Genomic DNA, 12,093 nt, shown 5'->3' with positions numbered 1-12,093 from the left:
CTCGTTACAGTCTATGGAGCCTGAAAGAAGAAGTTGCTGGCAGGCGACCAGTGATGAAGTTCGAAGAGATCCAAGCCTGGATCGGAGTTGAAGATGACCTGAAAGCAGAGGGGACTCAGTTCTTGATCACTAGCCAGTGATCAGATGGGCACCAGGATGGCACCGGATGAGGGCACCTCGACTAGGTGAGTGGGCGACGCTGGGCTCTGCAGTCTCTCGGACCAGGAGGCGTTGTCGGCGACCTGGATGGAGGGGCGAGCTGTCCCACGAAGGTGTCTGCTGTCGGCGCTGCTGAAACCAGGATTGGAGCAACAAGCCTTGGCAAAGTCAAGCCCACGCGGTGGACTCAAAATGGCGTCTGGAGTGGACCAGGAGGGTCCGGGGTGCTCCTCTTGTTGGAGGGGAGCAAGGGCCAGTCTGGAGCAACCAAACCAGTGATGAAAGTGTTGTCGTTCGTCGTCAGGAGGGCCACAAGCCAGCAGGCAAGTAGCCGGACAACGCGGTGAGCAGCAAAGAGCAGAAGGGCCCCACCCAGATCTCGTGGATGCTGGGGAGCTGGACTTCGGTGCTGGAGCTGCTCAGGGTTAGGGCTTCTCAAACCCCAGTGCACTTACTCGAGGGTCTCTCGGGAGTCGTGCTGGTGAAGCGTCGTGCAGGTCTTGAAGATGGCCGGTACCACGGGTCTCGTCACACCCACGAATCTCAGCTGGGCTGGATGATGTAGGTAGAGGTCAGAGATGGCGGGAAGACCGGTTCTCGTCGAGCTGGGCAGTCTTGATCCGGAGGATGGACTTACAGCAAACCGCAGAAGAGCTTTGGTGGTGCCTGCTGGTGCAGGGTGGCTACTCCTTAGCCACAAGGGAGAGTCTTCAGAAGAAGTCAAGAGTTCTTTTGTGGAAAGTAATCAAGATTCAAGATTATCTAATTTGGGAAGGGGGCCTGCTCCTACCTTTATCCTAAGAAAAGGGGCTGGCACACGACTAGGTCCTGCCCTATGGGTGGGACCAGGAGGGGGGTGGTTACACCCCTCTCCTTTGTCCGGTCTCTCCCCAGCTCAGGGGCTGGGGTGCCCCTGGAACTGGTTTGAGCCGGGCTATGCACAGTGAGCACCGGGGTGCCACTTGCAGTCACCTTCCTTTCAGCCCTGCCTACCTGGAATACACAAAATCCTGTCTGGGACGGTGCTAGCACCGCCCCTGGCAGGAAACCCTTTGTCCAGGCCTCCGTTGCTGGAAGGACTCCCAGCAGCAGGAGGGCAGACTTGTGTCTCGGTGGCAGCATCCATTTTGTGGAGCTGAGGCTATGTCTGACTTTAACCGGAGTTCACAGTTACATACATGTCGTATCCCTCTAGGAGGGTGGAATGCTAACCCCGTCGCCAGAATTGGCGAGGGGTTAGTATTCCAATTCGTATGACACCTTACTCGACATGTTTTGATAATGCTATACCAAAGTTAGCATTTAACCGCGAGGATTATAATGCACTTAAGAGTATATGGTATAGCGTTATCATGGAACAGCTATTAGGACTTGGTTCGGCAAGCTGCAAACGGGCTCAGCTCATGCCAGAGCACCATCTCACATAATTCCAAGCACTCTGCCTTCAGGATTGATAAGGCCTGCCATAGGAGTGACTGATAGGAATATATTTGTCCATTTTAGGGTTAGATATAGGTATACTATATCTAAAGCAAAGGGTGTTTACACCACCTTGCCCCAGCTGTCGTGCAGCCAGTTGTGTCTGTTTGGATGGCCAGCCAGGGGTGGCATAATACATGCTTCAGCCCCTGGTAGGCCCTGGGTACACCTATGCCCTGGAGACCTAAGGTATACTGTACAGGGACTGATAAGGTGGCCCAGTACCAATTGGTAAAATGCACCTAAGGTACATGGTTGTAATTTAGAGAGAGAACAGCTAGGCTGTGGGTCTGATTAGCAGGCCCACAGCCAGGGAAAGTCGTAAATCAGTGAAGCAAAAAAGCAAAAATCTGGGGTGGCCATGGGATTGCAGACCCCACTCTCCTACAAGGCTTATGTCATCGATTGCGGGCCTCGAGACCCCGATCTATGGGGGTCGCTCAGGGCCGAACAGTCTCTATTCCCCCCTTGCAATGTGCATCGAGGCGCAGGCGAGCAGAGGCTGTGTCAGTGCGCCACCGGGGGCTCGACTCGTGCCCCCCGAGTGCCAGGGAGCAGTGCCAGCGAGGGTAGGGCGCCGCCGCCGGGGCCGACCACGGGGCTCCGTGGTACGTTCCTTCAGCGCCTCTCGGGCCTTTTCAATGCCCGCCTCGGCCCCTTAAACAGTTCTCAGAGGGGCCCGGAGGGGGGGTTCAGCAATGGACAGGCGTCAGCTCTCCTCCCGCCGGGGGCACGATCACCAGGCCCCCCGAGCACCCCCCACTCCTCACCTCGGGTCACGTAGTTGCTGCGCAGCAAGCAGTCTGCGCTGTCAGGCGGGCTGTAGGCCTCTCGCGAAGGTCCCCTCTCGGCCGGGCATGGGCTCTGGCTCTTCAGCCCGGGTCGGTCCCCAGCTGCTCCCGGCAGTGAGACGGAGGCGAGCCCTCTTTCCCTAGGCCCTTTCCCTACTCGTGGCCACGTCTTATAGGCCCAGGCCGGGGCCTCGAGCGGGAGTCCCGATGTGAGGCGCTGTGCAGTTTCGGGAGCCTTCTCAGAAGTAGGGGTAGTGCAAATCCGGTCGTGCTCGGTTACTCGAGCTGTTCACCACGTTTTTCTCTTGCTGCTCACCGGCCGGCCTCCGCCGCAGTGTAGGCCCAAGCTGGGGTCTAGAGTACAGTTCTCCCGGGCCGCAGTCCACCTCGGGTGCGCGAGTGCAGCCTCCCGTGCCTGCGACCCCGCCGCTTTGCTGGAGATGGCGGTGGCCTCACGCCGGCACCCAATGTGTCGATGGGCGGCAGTGCGGGTCAGAACAGGTCGGGGCCACCGTGGCCTCTCTCCGCCAGCTCCGGAGTGTGTGTAGGCCCAAGCCGGGGTCTAAATTTGGGGCCTGTCCGGATCGCGGCGCGCCTCAGCCTCGAGGCATGGACTCCTCGAGGCAGCCCCTCTGTGCCTCGGGGGGGCCTCCGATGTCGAGGGTCCGTCCCGGTCAGCGGTTGTGGCACCTCCGTACAGGCCAGTCGGCTTCCGGATGACGGCAGGTCCGACCGGCGCCAGGCCCGTTCCGCGACTCGCTCCGGCTCCTGCCGGTGATTTCGGCGGGCGAGGGCGGCTTCACCTCTGCCAGTCCGCACACCGGGGCTATGGTCCGCGCCGTATTGAGCAGGGCTAGAGGGGGACAAATCGGCTATTTCAGGGCTGTTGTGGGGGGATTACAGGGGATTAGGGCGAGGAGCTCTGTGATTACACCTCCGTCCCGGTCGCCATCTTGGCCACGCCCCCCCACAAGAACCCTTTTAAGCAACCTTCGGATAACAAAAGATTGAAGGTAAAAACAATAAGGTTCTAAACCTGTGTCTTTCAATTTGCATGCAGCACTTTGAAGCCCATTCATAGATCAATGTGCTACATTAGAAGGGTTGTTACTTATGAATTTCAAGGAATAAAAGAATTTCTGTGACAAAAGCAATAACCCACTGAGCTATCAGCATAACATACTAATCTGTTATTAGCATGTCACACATTGTGCTTTGCAGCTGGAACATTTACTCTCTATGCTACTCTATCAAGAGTCAAAAGAGTGACTAAACAAGTGCTTTACCACCAGAGTTTTCATGCCCTTGTAATAACACTCGAAAAATGCTGCACACACAAAGGTCTCTGCAGGCTGCTCCTTTCTCAGTTCAGCCTATCATGCAGAGTGCGACCCCTTGACTTTGGCACTCAGTGTGTCAGCATCAGTCACATCGCTCTAATGCCAGGACTGAGCATGTTCCTTGCTCCCGGGGAGGTGATGCATCCATTCCTTGCTCCAGGAGAAGTGAAGCATCGGTTCCTTACTGCTGCGCAGATGAGGTGATGCATTGGTTCCTTACCAAAGAGGAGGTGATGCGTTGGTTTCTTGCTGCGTGGGGAAGAGATGTGTTGGTTTCTTACTGCATCTCCCAACAATGCGACAGACTTGGCGCCTCAATGGAATTCGACAATCCGCGACGATGTGTGGCTTCTTGCAACCTTGCGTTGTAATCGGTGTGGTGATCTCGGACTTTGGAGACCGGTGCAATCGATGCAGCATGCTGCAATTTCATGAGCCGCGGGCAGGCGCTGCGACGGTTTCTTCGGCGATGCATCAGAAACCAATGACCACTCCTCCACTAATGACCTCACTGAATGGTACAATGCAAAGCTAGTGTCCATGCTTGACAAAATAGCTCCTCTAAAGCTCAAAAAGAGTAGAGCCATCCCATTCAGATCATGGTTCAATCCCGACCTCAACTCCAAAAAGAGAGAACTAAGAGCCAAAGAAAGAAATTGGAGAAATAACCCTACCTCCATCCTCCGGGATCAACTCAAATCAGCCCGTAGGAAGTACAACAATCACAACAAAAACAAGAAATCCAGCTTTTTCCGCTCTGCGCTGGATAGTGCCAAAAACAGACCCAAGGAACTATATAGCATCATCAGACAACAAACCTCAAAGCCTGTGGCCTCCTCTATACAGGTGTCCAAAGAACTATGCAATAACTTTGCCCACTTCTTCAATGATAAGATCACAAAAATCGAACGCTCACTGGACGTCAACAACATGCACCCCATGAAGAGCATCGCGGCTGGGTCGCTTGTTCTTCCTCCTAATTCCTCGCCCAATCCCTGGCTTAGCTTCCGACCCATTCAAGAAACTGAGATAGTCTTGTTGATCTCCTCCTCCAAACCCTCAGCTCATGTCCTAGACCCCATTCCTCCCTTACTGACCAAAAAACTGCAGCACGCCTTCGCCCTGCTCTAGAGCTCAATCATAAATAGTTCCCTGAAAAACTGAGTGGTCCCAGACTGCCTTAAAATGGGTCAAGTGACCCCCCCTGTTGAAAAAACCCAGCCTAGACGCATCGGATATGAACAATTTTAGACCTGTGTCGAACCTCCCCCTTCTCTCAAAAACTCTAGAAAGATGCGTACTACATCAACTAACACAGCACCTGGATAACATCAACCTCCTGGAACCCCACCAGTCAGGTTTCAGAAAAGGCTGTAGCACAGAAACCGCGATTCTTAATATCATCGACGATATCCATGGATCACTAGACTCTGACCAATGCTGCCTACTCATTCTCCTTGATCTCTCGGCAGCATTTGATACTGTAGATCACAAACTCCTCATAAGGGCTCTCCCAGAAAGAGCTGGTCTTGGCCAGGTAGTCGTCAAATGGTTCTCCTCCTTTCTGCACAATCGCACACAAAAAATTAAAATAAAAAACTTCACTTCCGACCTCCAACAAGTCAACAAGGTTGTCCCTCAGGGCTCGGTGCTATCACCGCAACTCTTTAACATCTACATGGAACCACTCTCCAAACTTCTCAGAAAAGCCAACAACCGCTTCCATCTCTATGCTGATGGCACTCAGATGTATCTGGAAACTACCTCTCTCAAAGACATACAAAGACTTAATGATGTACTGAAAGATGTACAGCACTGGTTGACAAGCAACCACCTGAAACTCAATCCTGACAAGACGGAAACTCTCCTCATCTAAAATAAGGAAGATAATCCCCAAATCGCCGAATGGCTAAAGGCTATCGATGCCCTCAACGGGAATCTCTCTCTAGCAGACTCTGTCAAATCTCTAGGCATCACTCTAGACTCAAAACTGAACATGACAAGACACATTAAGAACTCGGCCAAAAGTGCTTTCCTTAACCTCAGACTCTTGAACAAAATAAAACCCTACATTGCATCCAATGATCTCAAACAGGCCACCCAATCTTTGGTACTGTAAAGACGGGACTATGGGAACGCAGCCCTCTCAGGAAATCCAAAATCACACCTGGCTCCCATCAAAACAACATTGCATGCGGCTGCCAGAATGTTCACCGGTATCAAGAAATTCAGGCATATCTCCCCTGCACTTAAGGAACTTAAGTGGCTTCCAGTCGAAATGCGGATTAGTTTCAGAACAGCCAGCCTCACCCATAAAGCCCTTCACACCGGCAAACCTGAGTACTTGGCAAAAGAACTCATAAAAGCCGGCCAGACCAGGAACCTGAGAAGTTCTAACTCCCTCCTACTCAACCCACCAAAAACTAAAAAATAAATAAAAATGCGGACCGATCTTTCACTGGAAATGCTCACAAAATTTTGAACTCTATTCCCCCTCACATCAGAACCATTCCCTCCTTTGTAAAATTCAAAAGCCAACTCAAAACCTTGTTCCTCAACCGCTCCCTAGGGATTGGATAGCTTGGGGCAACTAGCGGACTTCGAGCTCGGCTCCAGCACAGTGACTTCAAAGGACTCTGAAGAAAAAACGGTCCTGCACTACAATATGTTACTCTCTATTTTTGCGTGCCTATGTTGATATGTCACTCTTCGATCCTGTATCTGATGATTATTTGTTATGTTCCCATTGTAAAGCGCTCCGATACCCCTGGGTCTGGCCAGCGCTATAGAAACTTCTTAAATAAAAAAATAAAAATAAAATGCTGAGTTGCTTTTCCAGCTCTCAACAGCCAGAAAAACACCACTTGGCAGGTCAGAACTCCCAGCAGGGAAGTTCAGGGGAGCTGGGGATGAAGTCTTTCTGTCCCTGAGACTTCGGAACAAGAGGCAAGCTCAGTTTCAAAGCCCTGGAGATCTTCCTCAAACATGGAACACAGCAAACAGCAAAGTCCTTTCACCTTTCCTTGACAGCAAGTAGCCACTGCAGGCCAACCTCAGACAGCAAACAGAACAGAGGCACTATTCAACCTCAGATTCTCTGGCTCTTCACCTTGGCAAAGGTTCCTCTTGATTCCCAGAAGTGATCTAAAAGTCTGAGTCCCTCTTTTTATAAAGTGAATCTCTTTGTTCTCTCGTGGCCCAGGGCTCTGAGCCCAGTCCAAACCAATTCTGGTTTGGACAGAAACAAGGATTTCTTAGGCCAGTCTCTAGTTTAGTGGTTATTTAAACCAGTGTGCCATATTAGTTGGCTATGATGGGCTGGATTCAGTTGACTGGTCCTATGGTTTTTTGTCGTCGACGTTTCGACCCTATTGACGCCTTGGTTGTGGGTCTCAGGCGGGTCTTCTTCAGGACGGGGGACGGGTAGTGATAGTGCGCCTAAGGTCCCTTCGTGAGTCGGACACCACGGAGTCTCTGTGTCTCCTCAAGGGATCAATCACGGTCCCAGTCCGTTATGTTGTGGGCCTGTAACATAACGGACTGGGACCGTGATTGATCCCTTGAGGAGACACAGAGACCATTACCCAATGATCTCCGAAATTAAATGGTAGTCGATCTGGAGATAACGATGAAAACGTATTGAATTGAATTCCTTGAATCAAGCAAACTATCCGAAGCATGATTCCGCCCGCACTTGTTTCTCAGGAGTAATCGTCCCAGAAGATGATACCGCAATTGACCTAGACTCCGTGGTGTCCGACTCACGAAGGGACCTTCGGCGCACTATCACTACCCCGTCCCCCATCCTGAAGAAGACCCGCCTGAGTCCCACAACCAAGGTGTCAATAGGGTCGAAACGTCGACGACAAAAAAACCATAGGACCAGTCAACTGAATCCAGCCCATCATAGCCAACTAATATGGCAGACTGGTTTAAATAACCACTAAACTAGAGACTGGCCTAAGAAATCCTTGTTTTACCCCCCACCTTTCATCCCTCACTCACGTGTATATAAATCACCACTTGTTATGTCACTTTTGCACAGTATGTCACATCTCACTCACTTGAACTGATGCGCCGTTTATCATAAAGTATCATTTGATTAATTTCCTTGAATTATGTTCTATGCATTACTACAGGGTCTCTATAAAGAAAAGCAAATCGGGAATGACAAAACAATTTAATGATTAAAACATTTTTTGACCCTTTTTCTTCCTTCCTTTTTTTCTTGTTTAGATTTGCATGTAATGACTTATTCTAGAAGTCATAATAAGTGACATAATTATGACTAAACATTTGCTGAAAGATATGTGCATGGTTTGAAGCAATCAGGTTCATACCCGACAGAACCATTGTTGATATTGAAATTGTATTGCCCAGGTTCTGAGGGATACCGGGTTACCCCGTAAGAACTTTATGTTTGGGGGACTATCCTGCATCACTTCAAGTGCTTCCGTACCAAGTCAATACAACATACAGACAAAACAGTACTGTAAACTCTGGATAACATCTTTCAGTGTTCAGATGAATTATTTGATTATTTTTCCATTAGAGGTTTAACTATACAGCTACAAATGCTATCACAACAGAGTGCAAGGTGCATAGCTAGTTCATTGGAAACAGGGCAGGAATAAGTTAGAGTCTTACCAGTTGCAAGAAGTAATATCCTATCCCACATTTGTCATTTACTACCCTCTTTGCAGCAAGTTCTCTGTTAATAACTGAAAAATTTGGTAGTTGTTTTGGGGGTGGGGGTGGGGGAGGGGGGGGCAGCTTGAGCCCTTCTCAAATAACAGTCACAATCCTTGTCAGAGTAAACCACAAAAGTCACTAAATTAACCTGGGCTTGACCCTCTGGTGGCTTAGCACAAAAGCAGTCAGGCCTAACTTAGAGGCAACGTGTAAAGTATATATGGAGCACACAAACAGTAATAAAGTGGTCGCGGAAAGCCCTGGGTTGGAAAAGGCAAACCCAATCCCCACTATATATATTGTAAGCAATACGTCTTTCACAGCTGAACTTTCAAAACCCAGACCTAAAAACCCATATCATACCTAACATGTAATCAGCAAAAAAGAGGAATCGGTATTAGATCTCTACATTTTACTAGAATCGCCTCATAGAATATGGTGTTTAGTATGGTGTGTGTGACATCAGCTTGTACTTGCAGGAAGTAGCCAGAGCGAAAAAGTCTGGTGTCCTTTTTTAACCTCAAAATCTATCAGTAAAATGCAGTTTTGGACGGACCCTCAAAATTCACCAGACCGGCCTTATATAAAAAAAACATTATTTTCACATTCGCACACTATGACCCCTCGTCTGAAGTACTGTTACTTTGAAGTAGCATATATCCAGTGAGTACTTAAACGCCTATTTCTTATTATGACAACAAATTCCTCCCCATGGCAGCAATGTCCCTGGGGAGACACGCAGGTTCTGAAGGCACGAGGAGAGAAGTCGCAAAACACAAGCAGGCGTAACATTACTTCTTCCTAGGGAAATTCTTCTGGGGTAAAAAAGGGACAGCTGAGAAGGTTCCTACAGAAAACAACGCCTGAGTTTTAACTAATAAACTGCGGCGCTGAGGGAAGGGTCGCTGGTAGCGCCTGGCGTCCTCGAGACATCGCTGTGCGCTATAGGTCGAGCGGTCCGCGTTCCCTGACAACAGTAAACAGCATGCACCCGCCACCTGCCCCAACCGGCAAGTTGTATGGGAGGGAGTTCAAAGGGGCAAGCGCGCGCCGCTTCATTACAAGCAAAACACGCCAGCTCTCGCGCGAAATAATACACCTGGGGCGCTCACCTGACACCTTGGTGGGTTTCCAGTTTGCCCGAGGCAGAACTCGGCCTCAGCTTCCGACCCAGAAGCATGGTGAGTTTAGCAGAGGATATTAAAGTGGATACCGTCTCCTCACTTCCCGTTCTCCCTTGCCGCTCTTCCTGTTAACGCAGTTTAGATAAGATTATATTCGGGATTTGTACTCCTTGACCCTGGGCGGAAAGGTGAATGCCGAAGGAGCGCCTGTAGTCGGTTCCTCTGCCTCCTGCCCTCTCCCTTGCTGTGAAGCAGCCTCCACACCTCCCCCCCCCCTCGCTCTTCCTCACTCGCTGTCGGCTGAGGCTCCCAGATCGCATTACCTGCTGCTCATTGACAGACACACCAGAGCGCAGCACCTCGCCTGACATGCACGGGAGACATTCACACTAATAAGCAAACAGATCTGCCCCCTGCCAGGCAGGTCAACATTCGCCCCTTTGTGCTGTTCTTTTCCACGTTTCTTTTGATCCTGCCTGCTTCACACGGTGAAGTTTGCCTTGGCGTGGGTTACTCCTGGCAAGGTCATTGCAGTGCCACTGGCATGAGCAGAAGCTGGCTGGCTCTGCCTTGGTGATCACTCAAGGGGCGCATTCAACTGTGCGAGGACAAACAGAGCGAGTGGGCGCTTCTTGAGGAAACGATTCATCTCCTGGGAGCTGCCAGGCAGGGTGCCGTGAAAATAACTGTGGTGCAGATTGCACAGCTAGTTGGTCACAGAAGTTCACCAAGTCTACGGTCCAGGGGCGGCTCCTCCTTGGCCCCAGCAGGTAAAAAATAAAACAAGGACTGTTGGAAAACGAGGCAGCATCTGTGAGGCCTGCACAAATAAAATGACTACATTTTTCCTTCACTGGGAACCAAACACCCAATTGTAGCGTCTGACACTCAGAGGGTAGCGTTGCAGAGCAGTCTGAGGCTGACTCAAGGGAGGTGGTGCGGGCTAGTAATCACCATTACAGGTGCGCAGAAATAACACTCAATAATTGATCGTCCAGTCTGTACTTTGCTTTATAAAAGTAAGAGTACATTTATGAAACACACACACTACTCAATACTATACACCAATTAATAAATATACATAAGCTGTTGGAATTACTTTGTGACATTGCGTAACATCTCCACCCCTCCCGCAGGGGGGGTGGGGTCTACTACCACCACTCCCATGTATGCACATCATCTTGCCCCCAGTGCAGTGAGTTGAACATAACCTGGAACGAGGGCCCTGCGCACTGGCACCATCCCAGTGGGGACCCACCCCATTATCTCAACCAGCATTTAAAATAGGTAACCCTGCCTTGGTGACACAAAACCCTGACTGAGCATTTCCTACTGACCATGAAGTATAGACCTCTGCATTTTAAGGGCTAGCAGTCTGGGTTATTCACCAGCAAGAATACATGTTTAGGCATCACTTTAGAATGACAGTACTCATCACATTTGCGTATCATTAGAATGCATTGCAATTACAACCCCATAAGACATCACAGATTAAATTATAGGATTACGCATATACAGACAGACACGCTAGCAGGAATGTCTGGCAACATAACCCCACTTTGCTTATAACATCACCTTACACAGGTACTTTACATTACAGATGTGACTTCCAGTCCCCCTAATAGTAATAACATTAGTAAATACACTATGGGTGCAATTATACCTCTTCACCTCCAGTGGATGCCCTTTCCAGACATCCTCAACTCCGCCCTTTCCTCCTTGATGCATTTCTCAAAGCTCCTCCAGCTGTAGAACAAAAGTTCCAGCCCAAGAAGAGTTGAAATGCTGGCTGAGCCCTTGATGGGTTATTCTTCTCAAGTCCCCATGAGACTTAGGGTGGGACTTTTCTTTTCGTACTGGGGACGCTGCATTGCTCTTGCAGCTCCCCTTGCACCTCTTTCACCAATGAGGGTAACCCCCCTCCTCAGGGGGCCACCAGGCACCAGAAACGATGCTGCAGGCGGCCTCACACCGCTTCCGCCGGCCTCGGTGGGTGGGCCTGGTCCCACCCGGACCCCTAGGTGAGTTTGTTATGGCTCAGGGAGCACACCCCCAGCCGCTCATGCCACTGACGGATGCCCGGTCCCAGGGCTCAGACTCCTTGAGTTTGGGGGACCCGGTCCCACCAGGGACCCCCACACGCCTTCCTCGCTGGAGGGCAGCCCAGGGAGCCCACCCCCGGCTGGTCCTGCCGGCTCCCCGTCCGGCCAGCACCCTCGCGTGTTGCTGCAGGAGCCGACCCTACTGTTCTGGTCTGCCCGCTCCACTCGAAGGTGCAATCCGGCCCTGTCAGTCCTCAGGGGAGTGCTGCTGAACTCCCCCTGCCTCTGACTTCTCCACGGGACCCGGGGATGAGGTCCCGGGCCCCCAGTCCTTTTCGGAGTCTTTGGGGGCTATCTTCACTGGGAGTGCGACGGCGCTCCCCGACTTGCCTTTTCCCTCTTCAGGGCCCGGGGCCCCAGAGTCTTCTTTGCGGAGGGCACGACGGCACTCCCTGCTGCCTGCTCA

The 12,093-nt window shown here is 50.9% G+C and overlaps 1 protein-coding gene across 1 annotated transcript in view; it reads right to left on the bottom strand.

Annotated features, from left to right (window-relative positions):
* LOC144771636 (cilia- and flagella-associated protein 337-like) overlaps nucleotides 1-9,731 on the bottom strand; it is a 556,113-nt gene extending 546,382 nt beyond the window's left edge. The window contains exon 1 of the mRNA XM_078656000.1: nucleotides 9,574-9,731. Coding sequence (XP_078512126.1) covers nucleotides 9,574-9,641 — 68 coding nt within the window. The 5' untranslated portion in view covers nucleotides 9,642-9,731. The remainder of the gene's footprint in view (nucleotides 1-9,573) is intronic.
* Between the last annotated feature and the right edge of the window lie 2,362 nt (nucleotides 9,732-12,093).

The sequence above is a fragment of the Lissotriton helveticus genome, chromosome 8, assembly GCF_964261635.1.
Source record: "Lissotriton helveticus chromosome 8, aLisHel1.1, whole genome shotgun sequence".
In the NCBI taxonomy this organism is placed as follows: Eukaryota; Metazoa; Chordata; class Amphibia; order Caudata; family Salamandridae; genus Lissotriton; species Lissotriton helveticus.
The sequence above is the reverse complement of the archived record's forward strand: the minus strand, read 5'-3'. Positions and strand labels throughout refer to the sequence as shown.